The sequence below is a fragment of the Amphiura filiformis genome, chromosome 11 (assembly GCF_039555335.1).
Source record: "Amphiura filiformis chromosome 11, Afil_fr2py, whole genome shotgun sequence".
Lineage (NCBI taxonomy): Eukaryota > Metazoa > Echinodermata > Ophiuroidea > Amphilepidida > Amphiuridae > Amphiura > Amphiura filiformis.
In genome coordinates, this window is record NC_092638.1 from 65,091,691 (window position 1) to 65,107,115 (window position 15,425).

The 15,425-nt window shown below is 38.6% G+C and overlaps 1 protein-coding gene across 1 annotated transcript in view; it reads left to right on the forward strand.

The window, feature by feature from the left end:
* The window catches only part of LOC140163864 (uncharacterized), a 20,535-nt gene extending 5,912 nt beyond the window's left edge, over positions 1-14,623 (forward strand). Inside the window, exons 5-12 of the mRNA XM_072187178.1 lie at positions 195-323; positions 2,182-2,328; positions 2,977-3,282; positions 3,797-4,087; positions 4,360-4,671; positions 7,064-7,168; positions 7,775-7,790; positions 13,888-14,623. Of these exons, the coding sequence (XP_072043279.1) occupies positions 195-323; positions 2,182-2,328; positions 2,977-3,282; positions 3,797-4,087; positions 4,360-4,671; positions 7,064-7,168; positions 7,775-7,790; positions 13,888-14,131 (1,550 nt within the window). The 3' untranslated portion in view covers positions 14,132-14,623. The remainder of the gene's footprint in view (positions 1-194; positions 324-2,181; positions 2,329-2,976; positions 3,283-3,796; positions 4,088-4,359; positions 4,672-7,063; positions 7,169-7,774; positions 7,791-13,887) is intronic.
* The last annotated feature ends 802 nt before the right edge of the window (positions 14,624-15,425 follow it).

Below are 15,425 nucleotides of genomic sequence, written 5' to 3' on the forward strand. Positions count from 1 at the left end.
TTCTTTTAAAAAAAAAAGTAATTAAATGGACTTGTCTTAAGAAAATATTAAATCTCTTCATACGGACCTGTCAGGAAAGGTCCTCGGCGACTTTCCCGTGCCGTCACTCCAACGAAAACGTACTTTGCAACTGAAGGATTCCAGTAATTACCGATAAGGTGTATCGATAATTAAAATATTTCGTTTCTCTGTAGATTGTCCTCCTGGAAAGTATGGAGCAAATTGCGACCAGGATTGCCACTGCTCGGCATCAGAGTGTAATCCGGCGACAGGTTGTACATCCGGGAATTGTCATGATGGATACGATAATATAGCATGTCAAGGTTATTTATGTATTTATTAACATAATGTTTGGGGAGAGGTCGGGTATTCGTTAATCAGGGCATTTAATTATAATATAATGAATAAGAATGCCTATGAGGCTCACAACACTGACAGTCAGCCCCAACAGTTTGGGCAAAAAGAAACGAGGCATGTTTTTCCTATAAATGGTGTTTATACAGGGTGTCCCACAAAAAGAGGCCCCTCATTGCGCCCTCTTTTTCGCCTATTTCTAAAAAGTTGATCAAATATATTTTGGTATGTAAAGAAACCTTTAATTGTTAGCTTTAATAAACCAAAACAATTATTTCAATCGGCTCACAACTTTTGAAGATATGCCTTTTGAAAACAAGTACCCGTTTTTCACTCTGTCCACGGATAGCAAACAGAGTGGTTGGGATTGGTCATGCTGTGGAATGGCCTGCAAGATCACCAGACCTCACACCACTTGATTTCTTCATTTGTGGCAAAATCCAAGACCTTTGCAAACGTATTACTGCTATATTCGCAAGTATCCGGCGCACAAGGTTGGTACGCAACGCAATCGATGTATACTCACTTCAAAAGAACCAAAGACAAACTAAACAGCCCTTTTCAGGGCTACCTACTTCCAAAAAGAGAAATAACTTATGTTGTCAATAAAAAGAAAGCAAAAACAATAAAATGATAAAGTAAGAAACAAAAAGGCATAAAATAACCGAGAAAAACACAAGTAATTGCAAGTATGGCAAAAGAAGTCCCATCCCACATCAATTTCGCCCAAATTAATGACACTTAACAAAATCAATAACCCATAAGCTCACCGGTAAAGCACATTCCCTAAAATAAAGTTGTTATCTTATAAAGTTATCATCGAGGAATGTTTTATATTCATGTATGGCATATGCACTTTTCAATCTTTGAAGTAGCCAAACCTCCTCCGTGGACAGAGTGAAAATCGGATACATTTGTTTAAAAGGGCATATCTTCAAAAGTTATGAGCCGATTGAAATTATTGTTTCGGTTTATTAAAGCTAACGGGTAAAGGCTTCTTTACATACCAACATATACTTGATCAACTTTTTTGAAATAGGAAAAACAGAGGGCGCAATGAGGGGCCTCTTTTTTTGGGACACCCTGTATGTAGTTCTATGCAAATTGGAGAGTGTGGCCGTTTGGGTTGCTATAACGGTAGCATGTTTAGTGGAATAAAGGCAATGTCTTTAAAATGCACGTTGCTATTTTTCTCATTTTAATGTAACTCATTGACCCATTTGTGTTATATACTTCCCCTAGCTAGAATGACATCCTTGTGACCTGGTCAGCTCATTGACAGATACGAACCTCAGGAGGGAATTCAATTTTTGATCAATTCTCTCCAGGTAGTGAAACGTAATGTGAAATTTTCACAGTATGCAGTACTGGTATGAATACTGCAGAAATATAATCAAATATATAATAACCTGATCAACACCACTCCACTGGTTGCCAGAGTCAAGATTCATCAACTCAAATTTATCGGCCATATACTGCGTCTTAAAGATGGCGAGCCTGTGAAAGAATATGCGCTTTATATTCCACCACATGGGAAGAGGAAACCGGGACGGCCGCGTACACTGTACTTACAGTATGTCCAGCACCTCCTGGAAGATACTGAAGGGATGCTGCAGCCAAACAAAATTGTTTCGATTGCCCAAGATCGCATTAGTTGCTCCGCAGCCGACTGATGATGATGACAATAGCCTTGTCTGGTCTCTACCGCAAAAAATAAAACGTAATATACCTCAATCATAATCAAACCTAGGTGATATAATCCGTAAAATTGTATCTCGATTTCTATCTTTTCTTATGTTACCATGGATACATGATTATTTGTTGCAGGCGTACGAGAATGTCCAATTGGATACTTTGGTGATATGTGTCAATATCCGTGCCACTGTAATGACGAGAATACATGCGATAAGAATACAGGGGTGTGCGGTAATGGGAAGTGTGCCATCGGGTGGGCAGGAGCAGATTGTCAAAATGGTAAGTCTTTACAAATACTGCTTGTCACCTAGTGACGTCAAAATGCGTCACAATGAGATAACAAGCAGTTTCGCACCACCTTTCGTGGAGATACGGAGTTAGAACTATGTCTTATTCTCATAAGAGTTTTCTGTCCTCAGATGCTATGACCTAAAATAGTCGATGACATCAAAATGCCATCCTGCTCGAAATAACGAAACGCGAATAAATATAAAGTCGACCCAGGTTCTTGACGAGATCTTGTTCTTGTTATTAAATATCTAATTGAAAGTTATGATGAAACCTTAAACCGGTTAACAATAAACGTCAATTGCTTCGGTTTTCATAATGATTCTAGAAAATTAGTTTCATATATGAAATATCAGCAGTTATAAGTGAAAACTTTCCCCGGCTTCGTAGGCGATTAAGAATCTGAAATATTATGATAATATGTCGGACCAACAAAAATCACCCGTTTTACTACAAATAGGGCGAATTTGACAGTTTGCTCATAGATGTAAGTTGGAACATGTGTAAGTATTACAAATATACCAAAAAATCGGTTTTGAAAAAAAAGGTATATTCTGAAAAAAGATCGTACATTAAGGCTTTAGGTAAAGAGATTCTGACACAAAGTCATCGAAAATAATTGTTTCTATATACCTGCAGCATTACCGGCAATGTTCCGTGATCCTTTGGTAACTGAAGTCCGTGGTACAAAAGTCATAATTGATTGGAACGATTGGGACCAGGGAGTTGACTATGGTACAGGGCAGATTGATGGCTACCGGGTCTACTACGGACCAAGTGGACAAGATCTACAATATATGGACGCACGTAATTCAAATCAACCAATAACACATCTACTACCAGAAACCAAGTATTACTTTTCTATAGCTGTTGTAAAGAATGTGGAAGGAAAACAAGCTGTTGGTCAAATGAGTAACAGTGTATCAGAAATAACTGGATGTATAGGTAATAGAATTGTTACAAAGTACTATTTTTAATTAACAATAGAAGGAGATAGGAGTTTGGACACTAATTTATATGCACCACATCCAATTTGGTCCTATAGAACTATCAGCGCTATAGGACCAAAAAAGATGCTGTGCATAAGGTCGTTGCTTCGAGCCTCATGAGAGTCAGTGCTACTTCTTGGGTTCAATTTGTAACACCGTTTCCACACCAATAGATAAAAAAATAAGTAGTGAGTGGCAGATTGAAGAACGGTGTCGTGCGGTAAATGCGATGTAACCCATGTGGTGCCTGAGCAAAAGAATTATAAAAAGTGTCTCACGTTCTTGTTAAAACGGTTCTCTCGTATTATGTGAGAACCATTATTAGATATAGCCTACTCGTATACTTGATTTGCTTGATATGAACAACTTTTGGGTTTACCGAAAACAATCCATTAAACTCAACATATGAGTTGTACATAAACTAACTTTAGATACAAATAAAACTGTTAAGGTCTTATGCTTATTTTCAGCTCCACGAGAGGTACAAAACATAAACGCGGATGCCGTTTCCCCATCATCCGTAGTGATCAGTTGGGATGAATCTCATTGCGTCATAACAGGTTATACAATACGCTACAGGTTAACACGATCGGACCAATGTCAAGAAATCAATGGGGTTGTTAAAGAAGAAAATACCAAAGAAACAAATATAACGCTTCTTGGTTTAGAAAGCCATTCGACTTATTCTGTTTCGGTATTTGAAAGGTCGGGATATGAGCTTGGAGCGGAAGCTAAAATTGCAGTAATCACTCCTGATTCAGGTAATGTGTCTTCTTACAAAATCTTTTCAAACCTCTCTAAAAATAAGCAACACACGATTAACACAGTTCATACAATCTGATTACATTTCAAGGATTAATATAGCATGAAGTAAGATTTACAATGCCTAGCTATTCTTTCAATGAGCACATACATTTTGAAGTACATGCGTCAAAAGCTAGATACTTTGCGCGTACTATACACATGAAAAGAAATTAAAACAGCCAATCTTTATTTTGAAACGTCTATTGTTTTGCCATTTTGTTTTTTCCAGTTCCATCAGGTCCTCCGTCCAAATTAGTTTACAAATACAGGGCTAGGTATCAACGATTATTATTCAGATGGAAGGAGCCCGAATGTGGACGTCGTCGCGGAAATATCATAGCTTATGAATATGAATTTAGACAACTACTATTGAACGACACATTCTCCATTCCGATCTCAAATGTCACGTCATCATTAAGCGCAACTTTTGATAACATAGTACCGTATTCATTGTCATTTTTTCTAGTGCGTGCCAAGACCGTGGCAGGACTAGGACCATTCACGAACTGGCAAAGGGCTTATGGCGTAGAAACAAGTCAAAGTAAGTTTGAATTAAACATGTTGAAGAGACCCCTTATCCTGAGCTTTATTTGCAGGTATTTGTGTTCCATCTCCTCTGTGTTAACTTAAAGTTTTAGTTCACACCGTAGAGTTTCCCATGACGTTTTCTATGCACATAATTGTCATAATATAGCAAAAGGCAGTAAATGAACCACGTGGATCAAATGCGTTACATAAGAAAACCGTGTGCAGTCATTATGTATAGTTCCTATATTCTGAGGCAGAATTAAAAGACTAGTTTGCGTCTGAAGTCAACGAAACTACCTACGATCCTTGATTGGTTAGTAGTGCCTAACAGGAAGCTTCATTCATCTGGTTCCTTCATCGGAAAAATGGAATCGCAGAAAATGGCGAAAACTTGAGACTGTTTGTATAATTGAAGGTGTAATCATCACGGCGACAAAATTGTTTTTGAGTTTGATTAACAGGTGACGTCAGACGCAAATTAGTATGTCTTTCTCTGGCTCCGATTATAGGAAGTGACCTTTGCGCGAGACATTTTGTCAAATGTTGACAGTCTGGTTTATGCAACATGTTCTATTTCTATTACCATCGATTTGGCTGTTATATGGCGGTGAAATCTATATAAATAAAAGGAAGTCGCTAAATCTTGTCCAGAAGCAGTCTCCGAGATGCTTTCACTTTCAGCTCTGATTTATTCGTACATTGATCGGGTACATGTTGCCATTAAACCATCTGACGTTCATTTTTGCAAAACTATTCAGTCACTATGGAAATGACAAAAAAAATGTTCGGTTGCTAGGCCGGTGAGGTCAATAACCTTATGGGTCAGGTCATGACAGCAAACGCGTCAAATGCAAGCAGTGTCCAACACGCGCGGTAAGTGGCGAGTCACGCACCTGCGGGTACACGGCACTATGGTTTCACGCGCATTGCGGCGCATGGTATGGACGCATTTAATGTTGGCTTACCGCGCGTAGGCCTACGTATGTTTGTCTAGGTGTGTACGTGACTGACTGCTTTTCTGAGACAGTGGCGGATCCAGGGATTTGGGAAGGGGGGCACACTCGGAAGTTTTTGCCGCCACCTTTTGAATGGCCACGAAACACCATTGTGTCGCCCGCTGTGCAGCCGGCTGTGTCCCCTCAGAATTGGAAACTGAAAGCAAAGGCCTTGAAGACATTTCGGGGGGATCATTGGGTGTAAGCTGATGAAAGGGGGGGTTATTGGGTGACAGATTTGCAAAAAAGGGCCACTTTTCAGATGGAATGTTAAAATATAGCCAACAGAGTCGTTCAACTGTTCAGTATAGCCCGAAAAGATTAAATGATAGGGGGGCCGGGGGGGGGGGGGTGGGTGAGCCCACTTTAGTGGAACTTGAAAGTCCACATTTTGGAAATTCTGCGACCCCGCAAATAAATCCTGGCTATAATGTAGGCCTAGCTATTAACACGGGCTCGCTTAAAATGTTTTGCTGCAACTTTTAAACATGTTGCTTACATGTTTTATCCATTATAACCCGAAATTGAAACGTTTTCTAGCAACCTCTTCTAACATTAATGTATATGTTTGTTGGGATAAAGTTAAAATCAACCATTTTGTCACGAGCTGTTTCAAAAGAAATCTGAGGGATTGAGTGAGTAACAACATTATCACAGGTCTGGATATTCATTTAAAGTTATTTAGCTTCTTTAATATGACCGGAGCTAACATATGATTATCAAGCTAACATGGTCATTACTATTAGGCCTACTGGATGAATGATCTACACCAAGACACCATGATTATCATCATCACCGTTTACCATGTTTACTAACCACTCCCGTGTACTAACCGCTCCCGTTTACTCAACTAGCGGGGACCCGCGCGAAGCGCGGGTCTCCCGCTAGTATTACATATTAGAGAGCGTGCGCTTTCAAAACGTAAGTATCATACGCACGCGCATTTTGTATTTAAAACACATACCAAAATGTTCATAAGGATTCAAAAAATGTATAGATTGACCTACCCCGACTTATCGTTCCATAGTTTTACACCCCTCGGAATTTCCACCCACAATATTCATCAAAACCATCCTACCTTGTTCAGGCTCCTGACTATGTCCAGAATATTGCTGATCATTCAGGTAAATAGGTGATGTTTAACCCCCCGGACACGACTGGTCATCTAACAGCATATCCGATTGGTTGATAAACTTGAAATGCTTATTTGAATTGCCAATCATGACTAGGCTACATTAAACTATTTATGGTCAAACGTACATTTGCAGATGATCTTATTAATACCCTCCTTGATTGGTTCAAAATTGGACACGATATTCATTTTGGCCAATCGGCAGGTAGTTCTCATGGGGTTAATGTTTGCTGTTTCCAATATAGCTTTCTGTTTCAATATAATTTTTTCCTTTTCAGGTTACCTTATATCCATTACCACACCATTGGCAATACTAGCGATAATTGCAATAGGTCTTGTAGTATTTATTTTGATTTGCCGCAAGTCATGTACTTCTTCTTGTTGTAAGTAAAAAAACCGGGAAAAACTGGGCTGCCCACAGTTGTCCTTAATTTTTTTTTTTTACAAAATTGCCCGTTTTTACATAATTTCTTTGTTTTTGTTTTTGGGTTTTGGTTTTTTTTACAGAATGTTTCTATTTTTTCAAAGAATATTTCTGACGTTTTTTTTAATTTACAGAACATGTCTCTTTTTTACAAAATAGGGCATGCAAAAGAGCAAACTGCAGCTTTTGAACTTGCATCTCCTTGGGTTTTTGAATCGTCGTGTTTTTATTTCTTGAACGATTTCAACGAATGAGGTCTTAAATTCGAGCTAAAAGATTGGCTGCTTGTTCCAATTATGACATATCTGTCTTTGTTTAGGATATACAGGGGGTGAACATAATTGTTACCTTAATTATTTTGCTTACTGTATACCATTTTGTTATAAAGTATGAAATGTAACTGTTCAATTCACTGTGTGTAAACTCAGTTTATACGTTACTTTTTAGCATCTAAAGTGCCGAGCCTGGGTAAAATCTAGCTAAATCTGGTGGTGTCAAATTATGCTGCATCACCCCCTCATCACTAAAGCCAACTAACGATATTAATATTGGTTATTTCTTTCAGGCTGCGGTTGTTTCAGGTGAGTTAGTAATTAGCAAATTAAGACTCGAAATTTGACGAAATTGGTGTTGAATAGTATAGAGTGTATGCAATAAACCAAACAGAACGGTATAACAATTGAAATGGCAGCCATGTTTGAGGGCAGTTCTAAGGTAGCTTAATATAACACAATAGTTCCAACCAAGTTTCTTCACTACAGTACTAATATTAAACACTATACGACATTCTGTAAGTGCTAATATTGAGCACTTTAGTGCATAGCATTTTTAGTACAGTAATAGCGCCCTCTGTTTGTCAAAATTCACTTTAGAACCTATTTTGAACTTTCAACTTAGTGAATAAACATTTTGAGGCAATACGTGACACGGTGGAATATAAAAAAATGAAATGGGGCTGGCTGGGGGTGGTTACGGGGAAGAGAAGATATCGCTAGTATCCCTGCATACAGCAGAACTCGCTCTGAATTCCTCCGTGTTCGCAAGCGTTTCAAATTACACCCTATTCTCTTGCGTGTGTTCCCGTCTGAAACTCCCCATCTTTGAACTCAAATATAGGCATTAAACCTGAATCGTTAGTGAAATCAAGACGATCCCTGGTTCATAGTGGTTCCCCTTCGTGTCCATGCTCATTTTTTTCACTAACGATTCAGGTTTAGACGGCAAAACAGTCAATGAAAGTTGTCCAAATTTCGCAAAATTTGCTGAATAAAACGGGGATCAGCCAAATGTATACAATGCAGCGATCAATCGATATCTAGCTACCAAGTTGTAAACAAACCCGAGGTCACGAAACTCACGAGTGACGAGTGGACAGCGAGTGTGACATTTCCTCTGGATCAGAATGACAGAATCTGCTATGAAATTGCGAAAATATCAAGTTTGATCGCATGTTTTGGGCTATATTGGTAAGTATGAGTCTTTGTGTACTTAAATATTCGATTGTTACTTGGTTTGAGCCCGGTTACGCGGGTCAGAGAGAGTTTCTTTGGCTGTGTTTGGTTGCATGCATTCGCATGTACTGTGTCAGTGTGTGTACGTAAAGAATGTGGATATTGCATTTTCACATGCCGTGTCGATCGCAATATGAATTTTATTTCCTTCTTTTTTCCGAATAAATACTTGACTTGGTGGTTTGGTTTTTAATTCTGATGTTTTGCAGCACGTCCTTTATTGTTTCTGAGATGAGATGACTTCCCGGATACCGGCAAAGAATGATATTCGTGCATTATGTCATCATTCATCATGACAAAATCAGCTGTAGCATTGCTGCACGTAGCATACTTCATGCTTGTGATCTAATTGTTGGCTTTGTATTTTCATGTCCATTGTTGTAATTATTTCTTCTTCAAAGAATATTTTCCGAATAAATAGTTGTGGGTTGGTTTTAATTCTGACAAAAAAACCTTTTACCTGAGATGAGATGACACCCCGAGTGGTGCATGCAAATTAGGAATGTTATGAATGTAGTGAAATCCTAAAATAATCTGGTGTAATGTACGGTACTGCATCATGTAGGAAGGGTAAACAACATGATTGTTTTTTCCTTAGTAATATGTTGACTTGACAGAGCCCAACAACAACAAAGTTCTACATGTAAATTGGTTGTCCAAATTAAACACAAATAATCCACCTGATGAATTTCCTTTGGAACTCGTGTTTTCAGCCGGGAAGTTAAAAATTTATGTGTAACATACAAAACAGGGCAAAAAATCATCATTCAAATACAAAATTCATTTATTGCCTGTTCATGTGATAGGATTGTGTGTTCAACAGTGGCGGTGCAGTCCCTTATGCCCCCTCCGGCAAAAATATCTGATGCCGCCACAACTGTTCAGACTGTATAAAATTAGTGCTGCAATTTGATTTTCATACTTATAATTAACTAAATTGTTTTTTGTTCTTTTTGCTGTATACACAGGTAATCACCAAACCATGAAACGGCCCGAGGCTTCAGACCGTCATCACATGGAAAACGGTAAACCGGAGAATGGATATCCAGTTTTACGCCTTCAGCTTGCGAACTACCTCAACTCCATCAACGTAGCACCAATGATAATACCAGAAATCCTAATCCACTCTCCCCAAAATACTATCGAAAAGTATCATCGTATCATAACAGATGCAGTCTTCCCAAAGACTGCACAACTGGAAATCGCTCCCGTATACATGGACATTAACTTCCATTAGACTCTACGCTGCTTTACATGATGCACTTGTCAGCTGCTACATGTCAGACTCAACACAAATGGAGGTCACTTCAAATCATCCCAAGTCACATGGTTAAGGAATACAGTAAACATTCTTAAATAGGAAGCCCCCCATAGAGCAGTTCTTCTGGGGTGAACCAAACCTGTCTGGTTATCAAATTAATCAGTGACAAGGTTATCTCTGAATCAGACAGATGCTAATTGATGTAATAACATTAAAACATCAATTAGCATAGATATCAAATTCAGAGATAACATTGTCACTGATTAATTTGATAACCAGGCAGGTTTGGTTCACCCCAGAAGAAATGCTCTGGGGGCTTCTTTTTAACCATGTGACTTGGGGATGATTTGAATTGACCTCCACTTGAGATGAGTCTGGTATTTATTCCTATTATTTGAAATGAGACACATGTAGCAGCCGACAAGTACATCGTTTTGATATGGATGTGCACATATGAACAGTTCAAATACTATTGCAACCATTATTATGTTTTGTTTAATCCAAGTGTGTGGAAATATTGGAACCAACACATAATAATGATAAAATTGGATGCTTTACGCCCAATACTTATTGGTCTCGCTATGAGTTTTAAAATATTGGACTCAACTATGTCTTGCCCTATATTTTAAAACTCGGTCAATCCAATTTTATATCAAACTTGAGTCATAGCTGCACTATGGGAACCCTCATGTTGTTGAAGGTCACATATGAGGTCAAAGTTCATATGAGGTCAATTTGTCAAATTGGCTGAAAATGAAAAAAAATGGTTTAACAAATATGCGAAAATAATGTTTCGCATGAGTATTTTTCTAAACATGTTGAATATGGTACTGAATTGTTCATTTTTCCATTTTAACACAATATTCATTGTACTGTAGTGCATAAAAAATCATGTACATTAAAAATAAAATAGAAATTAAATATAAAGTGTGGAAGCACTCGTATCTTTCAGTGTGTTGCAGTACATTTGTAGCATTGCTTAAACTTTTTCAGAGGGGCGGGGACAAGGCAACTTTCATAGGGAAATTTGAAGAAAATGGTCAAAGAAGTACAGAAAAAGCCTAAATATTAGGTGGTCAGCATGGGGGGTCACAGGGGCAGCTTGTGCCCCACCCAGCTATGCCACTGTTGTGTTGTATTGAGTAACCTATTTGTTGTCAAACAAGGATAGGGGTGATGCTATATGTGTAACCTGAGTGGGTGACTTATCATGTTGGGAAAGGGGTAAATATTTTTAAGGCAAGCTTCAGAGGAAAACTGATAACATTCAAAATGTCTTGCTCCCTATGTATATGTCCCATCACATGCTAGGATGGGTTGCCAAAAAAGTTCGATGTTTATTATGTGGCTGTCAATTGCAATCCATGCCCCCTGAGACCTGCGACTAGCTAAGACTTTTTGGGGCACATGGAGTTGTTACACAGGGCGCCCAACTGTCTCAGTCAAAAGTGGCTCATACCAAGCAATTCTGGGGTCTCCCCGTCAGTCCGAACACGTCAATCCGAACCCCTGTCAGTCCGAACGTCATTTCATGAAAAGGTGACTTTTCATTTTTTTTTAAATGTCATTTCAGAAAAAAAGGAACTTTTTTAAGACGTTATTTCAGAAAAAGGCAACTGTTTTTTTTAAAGTCGCCATTTCAGTAAAAAAGGTGACTTTTTATTTAAAAAGATGACTTATTTTTAGAACGAGAGATTTTGTAAAAAATAGCCATTTATATTGAAAATGTGCCTTTTTAAAAAATAAGACGTCTTTTAAATTAAGTCGCCTTTTTAGAATTAAGTCGCCTTTTAAAAATAAGACGTCTTTTTGAGGTTTTGGATTGACGGGTTCGGATTGACGGTGTTTCGGACTGACCGGGTGACCATGTCCCCGCAATTCTAACAAGTTGACAGCCCTGTGACTGTGTTACATCACTTGGCCCAGGTACTATTAAACGAGTACAGGGCGTTAGTCCGACACTCCACTAGTCCGACACGCCCCTAATCCGAATCTGAAATGCACTGCACCAGTCCGACACGCCGCTAGTCCGAATCTAAAATACTCTGCCAGTCCGACACGCCGCTAGTTCGAAAATGAAAAACACTGCGCTAGTCCGAATCTGGAAAACACTCCTTCAGTCCGACACTGCGCTAGTCCGAAACTGAAAACCGTTGCGCTAGTCCTAATTTGAAAAACACTGCGCTAGTCCGAACATTAGTAGTTTTCAGTTTCGGACTAGCGCCATGGTATTCAGTTTCGGACTACCGCAGTGTTGGACTGAAGAAGTGTTTTCCAAATTTGGACTAGCGCAGTGTATTTTGGATTTGGAATAGCAGCGTGGCGGACTGTTGCAGTGGTTTTTATTTTCGGACTAGTGCCATGCTTTTCAATTTCGGACTGACGCACCTCTAAGTATAGGGAATTTGTGTTGTCGGACTAACGGCGTGTCGGACCGAGCGGTGGACCCCTATTAAACTAGGGGGAGGGATTGCAATTGACATCCGCATTAATACCACACCTCAAAAGTTGATGGGACCAGGGATAAGACAATTGGCCGTGGCGTGGATTCATATGTTTTGATACCATATCCAAAAGTCAAAGATTGTTCATTTGTTTACATGTGCATAAATAACCATTTAGATTTACAATTGGGATTTTTCAAGTAGGTCCCTAATATAGTCAGTATTCTGACTGAGTGAGATATGAATTATGATTGCATGTGATGTGATATGTCGTGCCCGAGAAGGGTTCTGTGTGCCCGAATATCGTGAAATTACGGACTGCATACATGCCCGAATATCGTGAACTTATGCAAATGTCCATAAATATCTTGGAATTGTGCCCGAATATCGTGAAAATGCGACTTCTGTGGAACTTCCGTTGATATGAATGTATGTATGCTACGCGCTACGGTAGTGGAATTCGACAGGTTCGCGGACGAAATTTAAACTTCAGAATGACCATATTGCTTTATTGTGCAACAGTTGGACTTGACATACCCTGGAATATTTATTGGTATGTCGTTTTCTACTGAATAATGAAAACATTTCATGGTTCTCGAGCATGATGTTTTCTAATTGCGATCCCGTTCGGTCCACGGTCATTGCATAGTAAACACAAGGTAAACAACTGCTGAGAGAGGCAACTGATCAATCGATACCCGATAACAACGTATCACGTGATATCACGTGGTTTTAGCAAGGTTTTAGCAAGTCGACCGCGGCAACCGCAAAGGATCATGAATACTAGCGATATCTTCTCTTGTTACGGGGCGTTAGCTCAAAGAGAATATTGCTCAAAAACAATATTGATCAAGGTTGCGCCACAGGCTTATAAAGAAACAATGTTAATTGCTCCAAAAACAATTGCAAACAAGCTTAAACTATAAATTAGCCCCCGACAGAAGGCAGGGCCCGAAGAATAAGGGAAAGTATATGGAGTCAAAAAAGTAAAAAGGTATGACATGAGTGTCTCTAAGTAACGGGTATGACGGGTTGTAGAGACAGCCTGTCACCCTTAAGATTACTCTTGCTTTAATTCTTGTCCTGCGGGGCCCTTATATTGGGGTCCCACTAAGAGTGTTTAGTCGTCGCATGGGAGTCGCGCTTTGCGCGCAAAAGAATATACATTTTAGTGGAAATCGAAGGTGTTTTTGTTATTTGATGGCCTGACCAGTGCGCGCGAACCGCTCAAAAATTGGCATATTTACCATATTTTGGCCCAAAACAAGTGTTTTTTTTGGACAAAAAAGGAAGATGCACAGGGTAATTATTGCTTTCTTTTTTGTTCTATTAAGAATTTAAGGGGACAGTCTTTCGTTGGAAAAATTTATCCACCGTCCCGCTCCCACCGCCTATGGCTAGATGTCAAAGTCAGATTTTCTGCGGCAGTCAATACATTTCTATAGTTTGATTTTCTTCACAGACATAACAAAACAACATCGACATCTCAAGTTCAAGCTGCTGTCACAAAGGCTGATGACAATGCATATGAAGATCTAGACAAAGGAACGCTTGAAAGACAACATGACTATAATGACCTTGATAACACCTATTTGAAACCAATGTCGGAAAGCATGAGGGGAAAACGGAACAACAAGGAAATCACAAATAACAGAGTTGATAATAATGTGTGTGATTCAGGAACGTATGAAGATATTGAATTGTAACGTGAAACCTAGTGATCATGGTGATAGCTTAAGAATGTTGCGCAAATCAATGCGGATGTTGAATTCAGTGTTGATATTGAAAACATAAAATATATGACACTGCTTTACAGGTTTTACTATAGACAATTATGTGGAAATATATGGGAGTAATTTTGCTTCTTTGTCACTCATGGACAACGGAAAGTCAATATTCAAACGCACCAGGTCATTTCATACGCGCGCCTATTTTTACTGTTCCAGATTGGTGGAAGCCCATATCACCATAACTACCCGGTGACTTTTTTGGGGAACTAGCGGATAACTACCCGATAACTTTCCGGGGACCTAGCGGATAACTTTTGGTGACAATATACCTGGTGACCTCTTTGGAGACTTCCTGTTGACCTTTTGGGCTATGCAGAAATACAAATTCATGAGTATGCACAAATTTATTAGACAGTTAGTAAGCTTATCGTATTTGAATTGTAGTTTTTAGAGAAATACAGCTCTGTAGGCATGGCAGTTGAGCTTATAAATAAGAAAGCAATAAGAAACTTGAAAGTGTACAATGTAATTGTAGTTATTGTACAAAAATATTCTTCTGATGTAATTTGGTTCACACCTTTATAAGGTGCATACCTTTTAAATTAATGTACAACCAAATTGTTATGATTATACATGTATTACAGTACCTAAATGTGATGACACAGCCTATATTATAATTTATTTACAACAAATAGCTTAACATAAAGCTTATATCAGTTAATTGACACATTAGCTGATGATTAGTAATTTAATTGACTTTAATTGACTGTCAAAATCATGTATGATTTACTAGAAAAGATATAAAGTAAAACATTCAAATGTGTCATATTAGGTACATGTATAAAGACTTACTGTATCAATATACAAATCATTTCATACAAATTTTCCTACCTGTATTGTCATATGAAATCAAGCATTCAATGCTTTATAATTCCTACAGCATGTTCCAGATTAATTAGTAAACATCTTGTAATGTCCTACATTTAAATCCATACATTTTGAACCACAAATAACTTGAATATTCTGCACAAATATATTCCAACTGCCAACAGCTAGCTGCTCCATTTTGAATTCATTCAGTGACCTTTGACCATACCCACCCACAAAGCATTCTTAAGATGCTTTATGCTATTTTCAAGGTCAAATTAAAAGCGGATAACCACCGGGTAACTTTGCAAAGAATCTCTATTTCTGTGAACCTTCTGGGTAACTCATTTGAAATATTTGAGTTTTTGGGAGACTTCCGGATGTCTACCCGAAAACTTTTGGA